The sequence below is a fragment of the Lineus longissimus genome, chromosome 8, assembly GCF_910592395.1.
Source record: "Lineus longissimus chromosome 8, tnLinLong1.2, whole genome shotgun sequence".
In the NCBI taxonomy this organism is placed as follows: domain Eukaryota; kingdom Metazoa; phylum Nemertea; class Pilidiophora; order Heteronemertea; family Lineidae; genus Lineus; species Lineus longissimus.
The window spans coordinates 7,802,219-7,823,725 of NC_088315.1; the positions used below are offsets into that span (position 1 = coordinate 7,802,219).

General features: G+C 38.5%; 1 protein-coding gene across 8 annotated transcripts in view; it reads right to left on the reverse strand.

Annotated features, from left to right (window-relative positions):
• Positions 1 to 769: 769 nt before the first annotated feature.
• The window catches only part of LOC135492638 (one cut domain family member 3-like), a 121,666-nt gene continuing 100,928 nt past the window's right edge, over positions 770 to 21,507 (reverse strand). For 6 of the 8 annotated variants that reach the window (XM_064779200.1, XM_064779202.1, XM_064779199.1 and 3 more), the window contains one exon: positions 770 to 20,296. In XM_064779200.1, coding sequence (XP_064635270.1) covers positions 20,004 to 20,296 — 293 coding nt within the window. In that variant the 3' untranslated portion in view covers positions 770 to 20,003. The remainder of the gene's footprint in view (positions 20,297 to 21,507) is intronic. The other 2 variants (XM_064779205.1, XM_064779204.1) reach the window with 2 other exon arrangements.

A 21,507-nucleotide genomic window follows, 5' to 3' on the forward strand; every position in this document is an offset into this window, starting at 1 on the left:
GCTTATAGGGACTATCCATTCCATTGCAATGAGCAGCTTATGGGGACTGTCTATTCCATTGCAACAACAGCTTATGGGTGCGTCCATTCCATTGCAAAGAATAGCTTCTTGGGACAATCTATTCGATTGCACTATGAGCAGCTTATGGGGACTATCCATTCCATTGCAATGAGCAGCTTATGGGGACTGTCTATTCCATTGCAACAGCAGCTTATGGGTGTGTCCATTCCATTGCAAAGAACAGCTTCTGGGGACTGTCCTTTCCATTGTATTGGGCAGCTTATGAGGACTGTCCATTCCATTGCATAGAGCAGATTTCAGGGGCCTTCTCTTCCAAATGCTACGTACATTGGGCAGCCCACAAGAACTGCCTTGCCATTGCATAAGGCACGCCGGGACCACCTATTGCTTCACTGCACTGTGCAAATTAGGGGTGGACATTTTATTGGGAAGTATACAGGGACTGGAGTCTTGGACATCATACAGAGACAGCTTATTCCATCGCCAAGGGTAGCGTTGGGAAATACTGTGTTTGCAGCCCAATGCAACGGTATCGATGACCCCATAATCAGTTCAAACCAAAGTCAAGTTCAATATAAGAAACAAGTTTCTGGGCCACTGTCCAATTTCAAGCCATTTTCCTTCAACCACAATTCCTGATGATTCCTAAATGTGGAGTCTTCACCAAGTAGGTTTGAGGGGAAATGGACTGTGGCCCAGAACATATTTCATTGACTGCTATTTTTAAAAGACAACACTAAACGCATACTTTGTATATTTGCTGAATTTATTTCACAATATATTACATAGATGACCTATGATTGCATATATTACTTCAAGAAGATTTACATCCATGATCGAAAATGCTCAGTACTTGGGAGACACACGAGTTCCCCTTCCTAGTTAAGCTACAGACACAGCATAGACCAACATAAGTTGCATATTTCTAGAAGACAAAACACAGAAAGCACAAAACTGTACAACCAGTGCATGGTACATGTTCACTTGAAGGTCTGCCAGGTTATCTAGCAATAATGTATCTAATGCTACGTCCACCTCAAGTGTGAAGAAATCTGCTATACATTTGTACACAGCTGCCCAGAAAAATGCAAGGGATCGTATGATAAAAATTTGGCAAAAGAAACTCAGCTCCGAAAATCTCTCAAAATTCAAGCAATCCATATATATTTCAATCATCTCATAAACATAAACGTACAATAATTCTGCAGATTTGAGGTGAGTTTTTTCACTTCTTTTTTTCCAAATCCACCCACTCCAGGCTTCAATTAATTTGGTCCAGTTCAATGGTCTTAATAAATGATTCCATAGGCCTACGAGACAATATTTTTCTGAGACCCTAATTTCCTGATTCTGTTCAAATACATTATTTATAATTCATGTTAGCAAGCTTAAGTACAGTTCATCCAAATACCACACATGGGACCACCATTCTGCACTGCTCATTTAAGCCCGTACATACGCTGCCTATAACAAATAGAAGTCGACAAAACTTCAAAATGAGGTAAACCATTCACGGAGAGATATAGTCTCCACTGGTTCCCATAAGTACACTCTTACAGGGTTATATGTGACCTTAAACAGGGTGAAATACAAGCAGTGCAGAATGATTTGAAGATGCGAAAGCTCGATCGAGATCAGAGTTTGATAGACGAAAGTTGCAGAAAATGAAGTCATTAGCTGAATGTGCACAATAGACTCGATATCTGGCAGTATAAAGTTTGTTATACCAAACAGTGGAAAATTCCGTCGCCTGAGAAAAAAGTATGCTGAGTTTTCAAGCGGCAAGATTAAAGACTTTTTCGGCGATGATTTCAGGGTTACCGCGCATAAAAAATCGACTAGCGGCACACTGAAAAAAACATCACGAAAATTCAATTGTTAGACTTGTTGGTTTTGGAAGATTCTGATGAGCGAGTTGAGTTAGATCCTGTCTTTAAGAGTTATCATTTGATTAAAAATTATTATCACAATGTGTACTGCGTAAATTGGTTTCCGCTTAAGAAAGATTCAGAGAACAGTATTGATTATCATGGGATGGCGCAAGGCAAAATGCAGATCTGTCGTAAGAAAGTGTCATGTGCCATCCCATAATAGATGAACAATACCGAGTGATTCTTTTCAGCAAGGATTCTAGCTCACCACACCACGAATGAATATGGTAGCTGTTATCAATTCTTACACTGTTTGTTTTGAATGGTTGTATTGGGACCTTATTATCATCTTTTTTCATTCTTGGTAAAAGTAATGGATATTTAATACATTGGTAAATTGTGGAATCGGATATTTCATGTAACGGTTCACTGTGTAATGTATTTTTACTGCAACTAGTACTCTGTGTAATGTATTTTTACTGCAACTAGTACTCTGTGTAATGACCTCTAAGCTCAGTGTAATGCAAGTATTGGTAGATATGTACATGTACTACATTTAGTACACCATGTGTGATGTAAGTACATGCACTATGGAAAATAATATACAATACATTTTGCACTGTGTAATGCATTTAGCACAGGGTAATACAGTGAAGCACATCATGATACGATTGCTTTCAAAAGGTGAACTTGGACTTCAATTAATAATTTCACTGATATTGATTTTTTTGTCAGATTTTGTACTTTTTTCCAAGAGGAAATCCAAACAAAACATGTGTGAGTCATTTGTGAAGTAACTCTTGCATCACATTGGGTAATAAAATAATTCGTTCAAAATTATATCACGGATACTCAAAAATTCTACTTTCTCGTTATGAAAGGGATACCACGAAAAAAATTATTTTGGTGTTTTTTATCCATAAATACGCCCATTACAGACTCAGTCACAGTGAAATGTAAAGTTTTAGAATATGATTTCAATTCCACTGAAATAGGACAACTGTGACGGCATCAAAGTACCACAATCTATTCATCTCTTTATCATGTTTACAGCATATACTGATGATTTTGAACATTTGATACTTGACCAACTGATGTGTGCCAGTTTGTAACATAAATATATGCATGATTCTTTATAGCACCATTGCACGGTGCATTTTGGTGCGGGCAAGTGCTGAAGGAGAGCTTGATTGTGCTACAGCTACACGAGCTAAAACCATAGTCTTGCTACTGACCTACAGGTGGCGCTTTGAAATGTCAGGCCTGGTAGCCGCTAATTGTACATAAGATAAATTGATGTTTCAACATTTAGTTCTCTGAATACCCGTGGTGGAGTTTTGAAGCACGAATGAACAATGGTGTGAAAATATGGAAACTTTTTTCAAAATGCATTTTCATTGATACAAAATATCAGCATATTAGATATTAGATAGAAAAAATACCTTTTTCCAAGTCGAGTTTATAAAACCAATCCTTTATTTGACCTTTTTAAATACCACGTAACACTGCGTGCTCTTATTGAGTGCAATTTACCTCCGACGGGTGATAAGATGGCTACCAGGGCTCACACTTCTTGCTGCCGTCGCAGCACGTCAGGTGACCAGACCACTCAACCATGGACGGGGAGAACAATGACCTTTATACACTATTACCACAGATTGTGTCAAACACCATCATGTGACTATACAAAATACACATCGAGTATATTCCAGAATGCACACACAAAGATCCAACACTTTCTGCAGTAGGCCTATGAGGTTTTAAGGAAGCAAGGCTAGGAATTTTCCACGTTTTTTATATCTACGTTTTTCTCATCGAAATTGAATCGATTGTTTATATAAGCTTTGTCCATATGAAGATGACAGTCTGAGCATGTTTTGGTGAAATACTGAGAGGCGTTATCAAAGCCCATGTTCCTGGGGGGATCTTTGCCGTTTAATTGTGTAAATTATGTGATATGGAAGAAATACCAAGCGTGTGTAAATATAAGAGATATCTACAGTGGGGAAGATGTAACACTCGAGGAAATCAGAGGAGTAATAAAATCACCAACGAGTTCAGAAAGACCAAGGTTAGAGCCATTCCAAGCCAACAGAACAGAAAACTATGTGATTGAGAACACACACATTCTCTTGTTCTCCTCTTCTCTCCTTCTCTTTATAGCCTTGTTGGAGTGAAATAGCACTTGACAGCATAGTAACTTTGACATTGAACACAGAAGCTGGACAAATTTATGGAAGAATATTTTTCATTATTACTGCACTTGATAATAGACTGAGTTTATGACACCAGACGTGGGAAACAGTGGTGTCGGGGCACTGAAAATCCAATTTGCTCCACACTGTGTTCAAAATATACAAAAAAACCCTCCTGTAATTGGTACCACGCATACCTAATACAGATTTGTTTCAAAGTTCTTTGGCAAAAAATATTTGAATATCATAAAGTTTTCTAATTCAATCCTCAGGATACGATTGGTCATACAACTATTCAAATGCGAAGACAACCAATCGAAATCTTAGGATTCAAAGGTCAAAGGTTACTATGCTGACCTTGGAACTCTACGACAGATAAGTACAAGTATGGTTTATGGGAAATAAACTTGACCAAAGAAAACCCATCTTCCTTCAATGTATTTGCGTCGTTTCCTGGGAATACTACATAACATTACAGTAAGTGCCTAAACAGCTATTTGTGGCATCTGTCGCTAAGTTTACCCTTTGAATAATAGGGGGCCATTTCGAAACAATTTGATGCAAAATGCAAGCAACTGGGGTGGAGAAAGGTTAAAATCATTCAGTTTTCATGCAGAAACATCAAAACTTAATTGATAGCTTAAGGGTGGAGACTTTAGCAGTAATGTTTTCTAATGGTACATTGGTATGGGGTGGGAGCAAAACTAAATTTTTTTTCTCCATCAAACAGTTTGGTAACAGCCCCCCAAAGAATGCAGGGACTGGTAACTTCACAGAGATCATGGGAATGAAATTTTTGGCCAGGTTTGTAATCACAATTTTTGTATGCAAGCATTGTCGTGACATATATCACATCTGTGTGACTCGATCATAAAGAAATGATTAGAAGTGGCCAGTCCCTACAAATCAACTTGACACTGAAAGTGAATTTAATCATCGATTATAAAATTTTCTGAACTCTGGCGCATTTTTCTCACAAAAACTGACAAGTGAAGAATTAATATGTGGGAACAAATACATAAGCAAAACAAGCAAATGAATGGTATAAACTGTAATGATGCACTTTATATAAACAACTTTGTGTCCATTGTGAATGTAATAAATTCTGTGATTTCTCAAATATATCTGTTCGATTTAAAATCACAAATCCATTAAACAGGAAATTATTAGAAACTGATTACTTCTTACGCTCTTCTGTTCTGAATTTTTTTCCGAAAAACACCAGACGTATCACTATTTGTAGCAATGCAAAGATTCCAGACAAAGCAATTAAACTCCTACTATAATTCTGCTTCAGTTCAGGCGAGCCATGCTCCGGGATAAAAGGCTCTTAATCCAAGAAGCCATTCACGATAAGCTGCTCCGACCCAACGCGTAGCTGAGTCTAACGTGTCGCGAGTGGTGAGAAACAACAGCTACGACAACAGCTGAGGATTCTCCGGCGAAAATAATCAATAGTTTGACTCAGAGCGGGACATAATGGAGGGGCTAGAAACTGCCTCCGTTATTGAGTGAACATACTACATATTCACTGAGTAGGGCCTCGGGGTACCAAGGATTTATCTCATGATCTCGGCCAACAGACACTGCGGTGAACTGGCCAACAGTTTCATCATCAAAATGACTAGTAGAAATCGTGCAAAGGGGAATTTCTTGGTTCTTCAGCATGAAGTTTTAACTTTACCTCAAACCTGCCATGGTTTAACAATTTCAACACGCACCAGCCTTAAAGGGGGACAATCAGCAAGGGCCAGGGCGTCAAACTGGTCATCTATGGGCGACTAATTTGCACAGTTAGTGGACTCGGTCGTGTTTGATCCAGCATTAAATATACTCCTTGTACAAGGGTGATTGGTTACAATGTACAGTGAGACCCCTATTGGCATCTTTGTGTAACTTGATCTGACAGACCTGGCTGTTGCCTATGTACTCCCTTTAATGGCTGAAAATGTCATTTTTTAAAATTTTCATTCCTCTTTTATAGGAAGTGCAGTGCCTTTTGATGCGACTGTCCTATGAGCAGGTGGGGTCACCTAATGACATGATTAGCTCAATAGTTAATATATTTTTGGATTTAATTAAAACCAAATCAAGATTCATATCTTCCCAAATATGACTTTCATCTAAAAATATCTAGGGACAGTATAATTTCATATTTTTTCCTAAGAATCTTGAGAGCCACCTCCAACCATGTCCTTCCTTCCCCACCTAAACAATCAGCCCGGATAATACAAATCACAACTGGCATATCGCCATGGAAATAATATTCACAATGGACACAAATTGTCGGCAAATTGAATTGCGCCTGATTAGAATGGACCGGCAGCCATCAAATCACCAGCGTCAGGAGGCCATTGCCTTAAAACAACATCTCAAGTTGATGATGGAAGTGAAAGAGGGTCAAAAATTTTCCACACACCACGCTGTAAGAAACAAATGGACAGGGACCCTCTTTATCGAACTCTTTGAGGACTTGTTTTGTTATTTAAGAATGAAATATTGAGATTTTGGGAAATTCCAGGGATAACTCCCCAAGAATATTCATTACAGGAGAAAGACATTTTTGTCATATCAAATTAGGACAGCATAACTCACAGATTTTCCACAAGTTCTAATTTTTTAATCAATGGGAAAAGCAATGATGATATTTTTAGAAAGTTATCTTGGAATAAGTACCAGTACCTAGTACACCAAGTAAACTGCCAAATTTCCCTATTTATTTATGTAATTCGTGAAAATCCCTGAAAAAATGTAAATTTTCATCTGGCAGGTTTTCCAGTCAAAAGAGTATATTTTTGTGGCTTTTAGTTTTTGTGAATTTGACAGCACTTAATCAAACATACTGCAGTTGAAAATTGGTGAAAAGATTTAACTGGAAAACGTTTATGGAGCACAGAAAAAAGTTAACTAATACTCTTAACTGCAGATATAGGCACAAAGTCCAAGAACATCAAACTAAGTGTCCAGAATTGTTTATTACACAAAACTGGAGTTCTGTCCTTAAAGTGTTCGATATGCCACAATATACAAAATGCAAGTGTAAAACACCCAATGTACACATATCTCAGGCTAAGTTCACTAAGAATGATCAGGACTAAACATTTTGGCAACCCATAGAGTCGTATGTACAGTACTCGTTAAGAAGTTGACAACATTCTTTGGTCAAAAGGACCGTGCGCGTCAAACATTCTCAATACAGCTGTTTTCTGCAGACATTTATGGCAGTTTATAGTATTGCTTTAAGTGGCTAGGGAGAAGAGGAATAAAAATCCGTACAAAAAAATCCACAAACACCAACTTTCCTTAATAAAACTTGTCTGATAATTGACTTTTACAACACAATTTTCACCAAGCATAGTAAATAGAGAAACAAAAACCAAGCTAAAAATACACAGGTATGATAATATCAGTTGCGATTTACTTTCTTTCCAAATATTCTCAAATCACTATACAACTGCAAATTTCCAGGCTTATCTAACAAGAGGTGAAGGTCAAGCAATGTACAATTCAAAGGTCAGTTGAGGGTCAAGGTCAGAGCAATTTACAAGGCAGGTGTAGAAATGTACTGCATAGACCTGTACCCAGTTTCCAGCTAACTTGGCCAAATTTCAATGTGCAACATGCACTTGACCTTAGGGGTTTTGTACAGGGGAATTTGGCCAAGTTAACATTAGTTTTTCAATTTCACTGTCGACCAACTTAATCGCAAAACATTCTAATACAAGAACTCAATATATCAGGCTCGTCAACTTTGTGCGCGTACGGCGCGGAACACAATTTAATCATGGCCAGTATCTCAAAATGAGGCTGTGTATAACATACTGAGCTATGCAGCCACCGACGATGAAGGGACCAAGAACCGAATGCAGGGTATTTACGGCGTGCTTTTCACATCTTTATCTGTCTTCACTGGATTCTTTATGCCTTGTGATAGTGATTTAAGTCCGCTCAACCGCGTTGCCAGTTGCCGCGATCGTGTGACAGAAATACAGAGATGTCATTACAACATGAAGTCGGCGAACCAAATAAGTTCAGATACCACTGCGTATAATGCCATATTTCGCTGGTCTTAAATCCAGGAAATAAACATGGGTTGAATAAGTAAGACCTCGTCTAGTGCTACACTGAATGTTACATTCCTAAATGCATCTTTTGCGAGTCTCAAATCGTTGTGAGCATTGTGTAATTCAGCACTTAGTGGATGCATTTATTTCAGAGAAAAAATGTCTTGATATAATCTTAAAAGAAAGAGTCCTGGAATAAACTATCTCCAATTCTTCATAAATGGCACACACACAAGACTAGAATGCATTTCCTGGTCATGTTAGCAAATGTTTGGTTAAAAGTTCGACATATTATGTACCCTGCATACCCAATACGTGCAACGCTATAAAGGCTGGCGTCATGGCTCAGCCCGTGGTGCCCACAAATACACTAATATGATGACTAAGCAAGAGGAACTTGGCCGAAATGTGTTGGTCCTCGAACATAATTAATACCTAGGTTACTGTATTACTCAGAGAAAATAAATTGTAAATCAAGACATGATTTTAAGTACAAGCATACATGGCAGGCATCCGTTATAACAAATCGGTCGCATGATTTTCGGAAGGAGCAGAAAATTAACCCATTGCCACCTTGCCACCACTAAACTCCACAGGATAAGGAATCTACAGCACTATATTCACGGACTAAAAAATATTAATACCCCAGTATTATCACGCAAACAAAAGAACAAAACCAACGTTCCCAGCTTGAATCATTAAAACATTCAATTATGAAGTCACTAGTATACAATATTTACAAAAGAAGCACACCACACATTGGAACTGACCCAGACGCGAGGCGTGCATCCTCGGACCGTGCGCTTAATGGCTTATATGAATTGGTGTAGGATTATTTAAGCATCTCGATAACAAAACCGGCAAAATGGCAAAACAAGGTTAAATGCACAATAATTAAGTGAGACCACACAAAACTGTGGTGATTTTTTGTTCCCTGTATATAATCTTTATTATAACGTGTTCCACAAAATTGTCTAGTTTACACCACGTGCATCGGCCAGACATCTTGCCGTGATGCTGTATGTCACTACGACTCGATATGTTCACCAACGCTGCTAACTGACAATAATTAGTAGTAACCGGAAAATCAGTACACACACAATCATTTTGCAATTAAAATAAATGCAATCTGCACTTGATATGTTTATGTTATAATAGTATTACCTGAACTTATTAATGGAATGGACAATCGAAATGAAAAACACCATACTCAAAGAGTATTTAACAAAAAACTGACACGGAATGCAGAGAAAAATCGACAATAAAAATGCCCTAGTTATTTACAGCTTCGTATCACTTGACTTTTTTTCTGTGAAATGTGAAATTTTACATCGCCTGCAGGCTTATTGATACATACATCATACTCATCCTCATTAGCATATCATCATGGCTGTATTCAAAAATACATAAGTGAGCCTTATATATTTTGGCTGTATTATCATATTTGTCAGTTTTAAACTGACATAGTTGACTAGGTTCGACACTCTTTGGAATGTTGTTTATAAAGCATCCAGCACATGTATAAACAGCGTCATCTGTGACTAGATGACGCTGTTATTCACCTTGATACTCTCATCGGCTTGAGATCTAAGTCTACAGTTTGGCAACACTCTTGACAAGGCACACAAATTCCTTAAACCGCACGAAAATTGAAATTTTCAAATTGATGTCATGTCATCAAGTTTATAACATGAATCAAGAATGGTCAACGAGAACTTCCCACCTTTAGGCACAGTCAGAAGGTTACTAGAGCCAACAACAAAAGTTTGGACATGGCAAATGCCACTCCAGAAGCAATCTCAAATCTCGAGAACCCTACGCGAAGTTGCTCTGAGAAACACAGGTGTTTCAGTAACTTATTGATTTTGAACAAATTACTTCTGGCCGAGAACATGTCACTAAGAATTTGAGAGAATGTCTTTCCGCAACTATCAGGAAACGTTTTCACAGTTTCAACTGGTCCTGTTTTCTGACTTATCTAAGCAGTGCTGGATGACCAGATATTTGCACATGCCTTGCGGACCAACCTAATGTATTTATCTGGATCATCCGAGTGAGGCCAAACATAACTGACTGCTCCTACTGTTTTTCAAGTCTGATAGGTTTAGCAACTTAAAAACTTTGCTAGCTTATCATGATCATATTTCTCTTCGAAATGTTTCATAATGTTGATCATAATCAACGCAACCTCATCAAAAGCAAAAAGAAATGGTAATATCATACCATATTTCTTTCTCGTATCTTCAACCTACGTTCCAGGACCACAAAATCTATTTGTTTATAGCCGATGACAGATGCAAATTTCACATTTCGGTTTTGAAATTGGCGAAGTTATATAAGAATGTGCCATGTGAGTGTAAATATGTCATTGAAGTATATATGATGTGTTTTATGAGGCAATAATCATGAAATCTATGGCAGCGAAGGTACACCTGGGAGAAAGCCTTGAAACATCTCAAAGAAATTGGGGTGTTTTTTTTTGCAACTTGTCTGAAAGTTACTATGTAAATCATGCTTATTCAACCAGGGCTAATCCCTGTGTGGAGAAACATCCAAATCCATTTAGGTTCCGGCCATTTTGTTTCGGACAGCTATCGAGATACGATCTTGCCAAATCCATCGACGCCAACAAGATCAAATGTCCCTCATGTATACAAGGCCTTCTCCCATCATAGCACTATTCAACAATAACATGTTTTACAGGGTGACCAAAAAAACGCAACCTCTAACTTTGTATGCATTCAAAAACAAGATGTACAGAGGAACCAAACTACTGTTTGAAGCTGAAAACTAGCAAGTTCAGTTTTTCATTATAGCAGAGCGCAAATGAGGTATTTTTGTCGGTGTGGACAGCGATTATAATCGCCACTACATGAAAGAAAAAGAAATCTCATTTGCGGGTACAACTGGTAATCGCTTGGTTTGACAATGACCGCAGGTTGCAGCAACGAAAATTGCACTCAACCCTATACATCCTTATTTCTGATACTTCTTGGACGTTGCATTTTTTTCGTCACCTCTTGTAGATGAATGATGCATCTTACAGAATAAGACTGAGCATGAGCGCTGTTGGTCAAGAAGGGACGTCGTCGTCGAATGTGTAAAATGACGCTGCGCAAGAGTAGAGCAGCCAATAACAACGACAACAACAACATTAGTATTGGCGTATTGTGCATCAATATTGAATATGATCGTTTATACTGCTCACTTTAACACTGAATCACATTGAAGAGTTACTGTACATTTGGTAACAAGACTTCGTGCATCATTAAAAAAAAGTTCACTTGAAATCGATCACTGCCCCGCCCATCGACATACAAGGACTAAAACAACAACGACTTTTCTATGATTCTTAACCGGTGACAAAAGTCGACCAGCATTTTGTGACATTTAGAAGACAGGTTAAGACAAATGTCATTGGCATCCCCAGGCTTTTCACAAGAAACATTCACGCGAGCTGCTCAAGTCCAGATTTGTACCAAATAACGAAATGTAGTATGATTATGCCCCAATTATAGCCTTTGTGTGCAATAATGTATACTGTCGGCTGTTTTCTTTACACTGCAGAAGCCATAACTGTACCTTGGCTATAACTGTACCGTTTTACCTTACTACAAAACCCCATTGGTTTATAAATTCCAAACTTTTCGACTACATTTGGTACAAAATTTCGATATGGAAGTTTTTAAATTGCCCATGCACATATTGAGTAGTGAAAACTTTTTTTCTTTAAGTACTAGTACCAGGTATTGCATTCCAGCACCGAAGTTTAAGTACACTATTGCAGTTATGTAATGAATTCTGAATAATATATTTTAAAGAAACAGGACCTTAACCCACAGGCATTGCATTTTGGTACCAATTCCTCATAACATCATGGGATTGAAGTTTCAGCTTCATAAACTGAAAACCAGGGTTGTCTGAAGGAGGAATTCACATCCTAGGACCCAATGCGCGGTGGAGATGCCATTATGATTAAGTCAAGACCACACTTATTACTGCATTAGCTACAGTATTCAAACCTTGTTGGTCAAGAAGGGTGGGGTAAGTGCCTCTGCACCTGTCGACCGCCCTGGAGATGCCCATGATTGTATCTGAAGACATTATGGCAACGATATGGAGTTTCATCTTTCACTTTTGTCGTTGGAAGAAGCAAAATTGATTTGAAAGGATGTGACGCGACTTATCTGCAATTGATTACTAGGGTTATGAATTTATAAGACTTAGTGAGTGTCACTCCACGCATACTCTAGATGTACAATTGGATTTTATATGTATACTGTAGTTTCACTGATCTAAGATCAGTTGATTTATCACTACGAAATTGACACTATGGCAAAGCCGAAGTATGTCGTCATGAGAATTGGACAACTTGGTCTCCGCACCACACTGGATATGATCAATGGCATCAAATGACCACACACAAAATCAAGAATTGATATTGACTCGTCAATTCTTGATCATATCAAGCTCGGATTAAATATTCAGAACCTGTCTTAGACCGGTGAACTAGAGTAATATACCGTTTATGGCATTCAAAGGTACAAAAAACAACCCTGTGCATAATTGGCATGATTTAATAATGTACATTATTGGTAATCAATTCAAAATGTCTTACGGTTCTTAATTTTTTCCAGTGGCTCTACAACTTCTGAAACTCAAGGTTCTAAACTTTCCGTATATTTCGCTGGAAAAATTTCGGACACTCTTTTTCATAGAATTGTTACACTAGGTGCTAACATTTTACTGCTTTTGGTTGTGAAACTGTATAAATAAGTTCTGACCAGTACGTAAGAATTGTTGTAATACTAAATTATTTCTCATGTTTACCAAACTATGACCATTACACATGTATATCATAAACTGTGGTGCTACATGTGTGTTGGTTGTAGTTTAAAAATAACTGACATTGTAGGTACGAATGAAATTTTCTTGACGAACAGCGCTCATGATCATGACACCACCGTAGTGGAAAAGATTGTCATTAGGTTTATACAAGTTAAAAGTCCTGAGCTCGACTAGATGCAGTACCTACCTATTATACTCAGAAAAACCGGTCCAAACAGGTCACTCAGATCAGACAATTACTCAAACATCGATTGTTAAGTTGAAGACTCTCCCCTCGTTACAAGACCAGGGGGTGGAAAAAATCAGTGGCACCCCTAATGGCAACTCAACATCCCCCTTCAAAAATGCTTGGCAGGAACCCAAGTGAGCGTTGTGTTCTTTCATGTTTGCAAAACAAATGGAACAATTTCACGACATAATTCCGAGGCTTGATACAATAACCCCACACAGTCCCGACTAAACAAAAGGGGTGCAGAAGTCTGTCAGCTCTATAGTGATTAAGTTCAAAATACTTCTATACACCTTTTTCGAATGTTAAAGGGCCTATTATCTCGCGGCACAAAATGGCTTGAAACTGTTGACCTCATCACCACCAGGGGTGCAAAACTCTTAACCAGTTAGTGCCACCTGTTGGCATTGGCCAAACCATACCGGCGTCCCAACACAACAGTTCCTTTTTCAGCTGTATACATGCCCTTTGATCTCTTCAGTATAATACATGAGTGTCACTCAATTTGAGTTTTAGCTGGTTGTACCTAATGAGTCAGGTGTTTAGCATATTGTTACACCAGGTATACTTCAATACAGAGTATACGCATGAAAATTCTCCTCCTATTTGCCATACCGTCCCATCTAACATCACAAACCGGATCTTTTGTTTTAACGCTCGATGGTGTGCGTCACCCGCCCCTTCAACAATGTATTGTTCCCTGCACTTTTCAATTATTCATATGACGGCATTGCTAGACGACTATATGAACCACCAAAAGAGGATGAGGAAATGGCCCGACATGACAACCTAACTTGTGCCTTTTCTCAACCGAGCGCCCAATATCTGGTGTAAATATCTTACCCCGCTGTATTCGTCAATTTCAACATGGACGTTTTACATGAAAAAGTTTCAAATCAAACTGTCGTTCGCCTCAGTGGTGCTTTATAGTTGCACCTAAAATTTGATATGAGAACATGATGATTTTATTGCGTTCCTTTCGATCCAATTGAAAAAGAGATTTTTGTTTCTTTTGGAAAAAAATTACAACAACTTAACTTTTGCAAAGTTTTCAAAAATGTCTTTCAGAAACTTTTTGGAAAGTTTTTCAAGTCGAATGACTAAATTTAGAGACTTCAGTGCTTAAAGTGTTAACATAGAGGTCTTTGTCATGTTATGAGTAAGAAACAACATTTATACCACTTATATGAGCCAGGTAAAGGGGTTTCAACACTTCCTCCCTTGAGGTGCCTTCCTCCGGCATAAACCATGCGGACTGAAAGATTGATGGCCTCCTGACGCCCGAGTTATGAGCACAGGGGCAACAAAAAATCTCAGGACCATCTGGTGGCTAGGATATACTTCCAAATGAGTGAAATTTCAACCATAACTTTCTCATCACTCGGCAACTTTTTCCCCAAAGAATAATTACATTTGTTTGCACTAAACTTTTTTTCAACCAATGGAATAAAACGTGAAATAGCGTTTACAACACCATTCCACAAATGCAAAAGTCAGCTGATGATGCCTCAATATGACAGTGACGAAATCATGCAACAAAAACAGGATTACAATAACTGTAAGTTGAACAAGATAAAATGACTTCAACAAACATACTTACAGTATGTTTCATAATTCTATTATGTTTCATAATTCTATTATGTTTCATAATTTGATGAAGAAGTTAACGATGTTGGCGTTAATGGAAAACTTGGGGAGTTGAATAAATTGCAAACATGAAAGAATGAACAAGTTAAAATGACATGATAATCCCCCTCATTCATGACCCACTGATCCTCGTGACCGTGTACCAGTTGGACCAGTTTCTTTGCGACTCGGGACTCTAATATTATCATCAACGTTGGACCGTAATATAAAACTGGACAGATGCCTACACAAAAGAACAACAAATACACGATGATATGTCGTATTTATAAATGCGAAAATGACGCGTGTGAATTCTGGCGACCAAAAACGGCGACGTACCAAGCAACTTGTGCCATTACACAAATGTTTCGAGTAAAGTATAGCAGAATCAATCAAAAACACTCGGAAAATGATTCAACCAAGAAGAGCCAAACCGTCAGAGCACTTCTCGCAAACTCTTCACGGGGTGTTGAAGTCACCATTTGGAAGCATTGCTACTCCAACCGGCAACTTTACACACGGCTACACCGAGTTTAATTAGCCGGGAAGGTGGCGTTAATTAGTACCTCACAGGTGCCCCCGTGACCAATTACGGCGCGTTAGGAAATTTCAACGGAGAGCTGCGCGCATCCCTCTCGCTTTTTGTCATTGCACTTCACTACTCCTTAAGTAAATCAAGCAAGATACGACAGAATCCCAGCTTCTTGCAATAGACAAAGTGGCGTTCACGCATTAGGTTCAAAACTAATGAAATCAAAAATTTTAAACTTCAAAAGTTCTTGCTGGAAATGGCAATGTTTTAGTTTTTAGGTAAGTGACATCCAGACTTTGTCGTTAAGATTTTCGACATTTAGAAAATGTTTATTGAACGGATGTTTAAGTTAACACTTTCAAAATGGATAGTGAACAACTCAAGGCCAGATGTTAGAAAACAACAGACGACATCACAATTGCGTACAGTAAATTATAATGATGAGTTATGCCTTTGGAATCTAAAACTGAGGAGTCAGAACCTTTTTTGATGACAACTATTGAATTAAATTATATATCTTTTTTTAAATTTCTTCAAATAGCCCTCAGCCCTCTCACTTTTCGGTGTAACGACACACGATATTAGCGACACCAATGTTGCTGGTAGCCATGGCAATGACCACCATCCATTAGACTTTTTGGGCGTGGGAACACTACCAGGTGTGTGAGATTACTTTATGGTACGAGAGGTCTCTCAACGGATGCGCTTAATAGAATTCATGTTGTTGTCACTGTTGGCGCGAGGTGGCTGGGCTGAGTGATTGAAATGCACGCAGATTTGTAATAAGAGTCAATGACAAAGTATGGTTCTTTGAACGATAACTGCAAATGACGAATTCCACTGATTTGGTGGCAAACTTTGGAATGACTTACACTTACTATGACGGATAGGGTTCGCCAACTTCATGAAACTTGGTGAACAGAAATTCAGAATCTCCAAATATGGAATGATTTTCAACGGCCTGAAGTAAGCGTTTCAATGGGGCATCATTTTCTGAGGCACTTTTGAGATCTGATATCGGATCTCCACAAAATGACCCCATGCGCAGCTGGTCGCATTATTTCAAGAAAGCAATCAGTTCCAGAATGAGTACTCTAATAGCTGATTTAGCCCCTGATGCTATTTCAGGGAAATAGTTAAGATGGCCGCCCTGCCCTTGTCGGGAGTGGTCAGAGCCCTGGAACGAGCTGGTGATAGGGTTTAGTGTAATCTGATTTTGTGCCATATTACATCAGGCAAAGCTATAATCGCATTTCATTTCCAATGTAATAACACTAAATGCAATTGGATTTCATTTTTAACCCGGGCGGTGACACTCTGCCACTTACGGATATGAAATTTACACATTCAATCTCGGGAACTGGGTCAGAATCGGCCACGAGGATTTGGCGGAAATTGCTCGATTCTCTAATCACTGCTCGCAAATGATTGGGCTCAAATTGTTTAGTAGCCATCAGATTAGCCAATCACATGTAAATTCCATGTCTTGATTGTGGTTGTCGCGGACCCACGCAATGTCGGCAGCGATTTGTCAGACGGAACGTGGAGTGTTCTAGACAGCTAAGAACCTCGAATATGGTTTATGGCTAATATATTAACTGTTTAAGACCCAGAGGGAGGTTTACACAAACAATCAGCACAAGTACACTAGTAACATGGTGAACGAGTTACATTGTGAACTGGTCTGAGTGAACAGCTACATTCCCAATCCAAAAGTACAAGGAAGGGAAACACCAGTTTAATAGAGTCTGACTCACAGCCATGCATGCCCCAAAGCAAGGTCACATCACATGCAAATTCTCCAGAAATATTTCCACTCTGCATGATGTGCTACCAGGAGAGAAACCCGGATAGCTGGTAGCCTCGAGTTCTCACAGTTTCCCGCGAGCCCAGGTTATATTTCAAACACATCTGCCACTTTAACAAAGATCAAAATGGCCGTGAATGGTACTTTTCAACATTTCTTGTACACATATTGTTGTTTACTATTTTACACCAAAAGACATCGAAGGCCTGATCTGGCGACTTCAATCGGTTCATGTAGTTTTACATCATACAGCCATCCCGCAGTTTTAACATTTTAAATTTTCGAAATATCGCCTTACAAGAATCCTTGGGAGCCGAACTAGATTTGAGCAAGGGTGAAATGAGATACGCTCTCAAAAAAGAAGTCAACATAGGCAAATTGTATCCACTTCAGCCGTTTCAATTTTCACTTCACACTTTTAAAGCGTGTTAAACCAAACAAAAGAAGTCTGGGTGGATATCAGTTGGAATCATTAACATTATTTGAAACTAGAGTTCTAAAGCTCTGCTCATGAAACCGTGAAATTTGAGAACATGAGCTGCGTTCTGCTCGCGGTATCACTCGTTTAACAGAATCCACATGGAATTTGCAATGATGCGCTCATATTCTGAAATAATGAGGATTTCATAAAATAGGCCAGATCAAGAATAAGTCAGATGATAATTTGTTAAGAGTTTAGAACCGTTTCCTAATGAACGGAACACTGCCATTTCCACACAAATAAAACCCCCTCCAAAAAAGGAATTTCATTCTTTCTGTTGGCAAATGCATTTAGGCACCAGACAGCAGCTGAGTGTAACTTTGACCTAATCTTCCAAAATGGCCTTAAAAACCCAGCAGGGAATATAACAGGCACTCTTATATCATTCCCGGGCAAACGTGACAGTATCACATCATGCACCAGAGTGGGGGCTATCTTCAAACCAACATTGCCACGGAAGCCAACGTAGGAAATGCCGCCACACTCCGACTACAACTGATTCATACAGTTACATCCTGTACATCAGAGCGGAGAGGAACCATTTCGAGTGGACGTATTTCTGACTGAATCAAGCCAAAAAGACCCGATATCACCACAGAGGCATTGGACACACTGTGCACAAGCTGTTGGTAAAGTACCCCGACATGAAGCAGACATCACGTCAAGGACTTGATGTCAACTTCCGCAACACTTGATGGTTCTATTTGCGGCGTTGGGAAGAAATGCATGCTTACTGTACAGAATTCCATACATGTTGGCAGAACAAGTATATGTTATTCTGACTTAAAACATGGTTTGAATGTTGTGAAGATATTGTAAGAAAACCCATTAATTTCGAAACGTTTCGGACAAGATGGGATTAAGTTTAAGTGCGGGAAATAAATTGACACCTCATATTTTTCTAGGCTAACCATATTTTTGGACGAGTGAGAGGCTAAAGAAATTATTTTTCTAAATTTCTTATCTTGACATGGGAGTGTAAAAAAATATTTCAGACAAACTTTGAGCAATTGGTTTTCGAGTTAAAATGAATGCTGCAAAGAGAAGAAAACATGGCATTTTAAAAATTGAATGATATGTGCTTGATAACATTGCCATTAGAGGTCACCAGTGTGCAATTTTCAACAATGTTGCATAATCAAACCACCTGTGTAAAATGCACACAAAGTGTTAAACCATCTTCGGAGGCAGAGAGAAACTGCTGCTACGGAATTGATGCAGAAACTTGATCCTGCTGTTTTCTGTGGTTGCTAAGACATAACTATGGTAACATTACATGTCACCATGGCAACATATATGTCTCCATGGCAACCATAGTGTAACCATGATGACCAGACATGTTACCCTGGCAACCAGATATGTTACTATGATAACAAGACATGTTACTATGGTAGCTTGATATGTCACCATGGTAACACCATACTTCTATGGTAACCAATACCACCCTATATAGCAACGAAGAGCAAATGTTCATTTTATGACATGTTTTGTTTTTTATGTCTTTCAGTTGGCATTTTACCACGGACTACTAACTTAACCACATAGCAATTGGGACAATTCACGATCAAACACCACATATATATAAATTATATTGCACTGAAGAATATACATGCTCCTGTCTGGTTGAAATATGGTACAGTCTAAGACCAATACATGAGAATGGGTTCATACAAATCGTAAATGACTAAAATTAAGTAGAAATGCAGAACGACAATTTGGTTTGAAATTGTTGTATACAAATGCGCTATAAAAATGTAAAAATCTATGTGCTTGATGTGGACCGTGGCCACTTATTGCAACTCTACTGGTTAACTGCGAGCCTGGTACGTACGTCCCTGTGCACCGGGCCCACATGAATGAAAAGTTACAGCGTTTGAAGTTTACAGACGGTCTTCGACCCGAGTATGGGTAAAACTAGGAAACATAAATTAAATCTATACAATAGTAAAATCACAATAAATTATTGCATAAAACATCATCTAAGGTATGAAAAATATGCGCACATGACTTTTGTTAGAAAGCCGCCTGGAATGGTAAGTTGCCAAACTAGCGATATAACTGCCCGCCGAGGGGGGCATCTCATCATCAGAATCCACGTACTCCCAAGAAGTACCTCGTTCACTTTGGAATAAATAATTTAAATTCTGATTGTAAATAGAATTTAAAACAAAAATCAACAGGTATATAGAGGGGGGTTATAAACGAAATAAGACAACAAAAAAGAGGATGACAACAGCGTGCATCGCTGTTGTGTAAGACTAGTTGCTAGAAATTGCTACCCAATGTCTATTGTCTAACAATGGTCTTTTGGCCATACGCACACTGGCTTTTAGCTTTTCGCACTGTTGTCTGTCGAAGTGGAATTTCGGTTATCGTTGCCGTTTTCGTCTTTCCATTTATCCAAAGATCGTCGTCGTGCATTCATGAAGAAATTGGCCACCGTAGTCACCTCCAAACCGAGCTGTTGGGCTATGGTCGCTTGCATTTCCTTCGATGGACGTTTGGTTTCCTTGAAGATGGCATGTAGTGTACGCCTCTGAATGTCTGTGAACACGAGTCGAGGCTTCTTTGGCGCTCGATTTTCTTCTTGTTGACTTTGTTCTTGTTCTTTCCTCTTGCAGGCTACAAAGAGAGGAAAGGCAAGAATGCATCAGATGGGCTTGAAATCAAAATCGTTTACGAATTAAATAGATCAAAAAGTTCATGCGCAGTTACATAGGCAAAGCTCACGTAGAACAGCAAGAAACCGCAACCTCACAAAAACACACTTGTGCAACTGCAAACGCGGCTACAATCAACTCCCTAAGAAAATTCATCGTTTTTTTTGTGTTACTTTCATACACTCTGTCGAATAATGTTAAGAAAGTAAGTTTGCTGGTGTAAATATAGCTTATTTGGATTTCAAATTAGATATATTCATAACCTGAAACACAAGCAAAGAACCGATTCATCAGTGCTGAAAGAGTAAAATGATTTAACAACCAGGGATAACCAATACTCAAACTCTCAAAGCAGGGAGTCATTTTGAGCCTGGTGTATTAAGCTACTTAATGGAGCTTTTTAATTGAGATCATCTAAACTATTTGAAAAATTTGAAAAGTTAATGCACATTTTCTTTCCTGACTTATCTTTCTTATCAACTCGAAACGAAGATATTTCACTATTTTCACCATTTCTTTCCAGCGAATAACAAAACTTGTTCTGTCGAAACAGTTTCTTCTAATCCTTTCGCGGCATTTAAACTATTTTTCAATCATTAGCATGATCATGTGACCTGGCTCATGTGCGCGTTGTCGCCCGGCACATCTGTGCAGCCAATTACAAGGGTCTCCCATTACGGAGGTAGGATAAGGCCTCGCCGCACCTGGCCTCACTCACAGAGCTCACAGTACATGACACGATTTCACAGATTTTGAATTAAATTTTGAATTCAGATTTTTTTTATTCACTGAATCTTAGCATGTTTTGAAAGAGAATAACTTTAAAAAACGTTTGCACTGAATTTGTACCGGTGATTCAAATCTTGTGAGAAAATTTGAAAATTTTTAGTCACTTCAAAAAATAGCACTGTAAATCAAAATATGAACTTTTCATAGCAAATTTCAATACACAACTAACATTTTGGAGGATTACTCTACAAGGTAGAACAAATAATACATACACTTCAAGAAGAATTAAATTATATGAAATTGATAATCAATGCCCTGTGTAAAAATCATATACACACACGGCAAAAATATAACCTTTCTCAAAATCTATAACAAGAATAACTCAGAATATTTTGTAAAATTTTTTTTAGAACTATTTCATCCAAAACATATAGATACCAATGC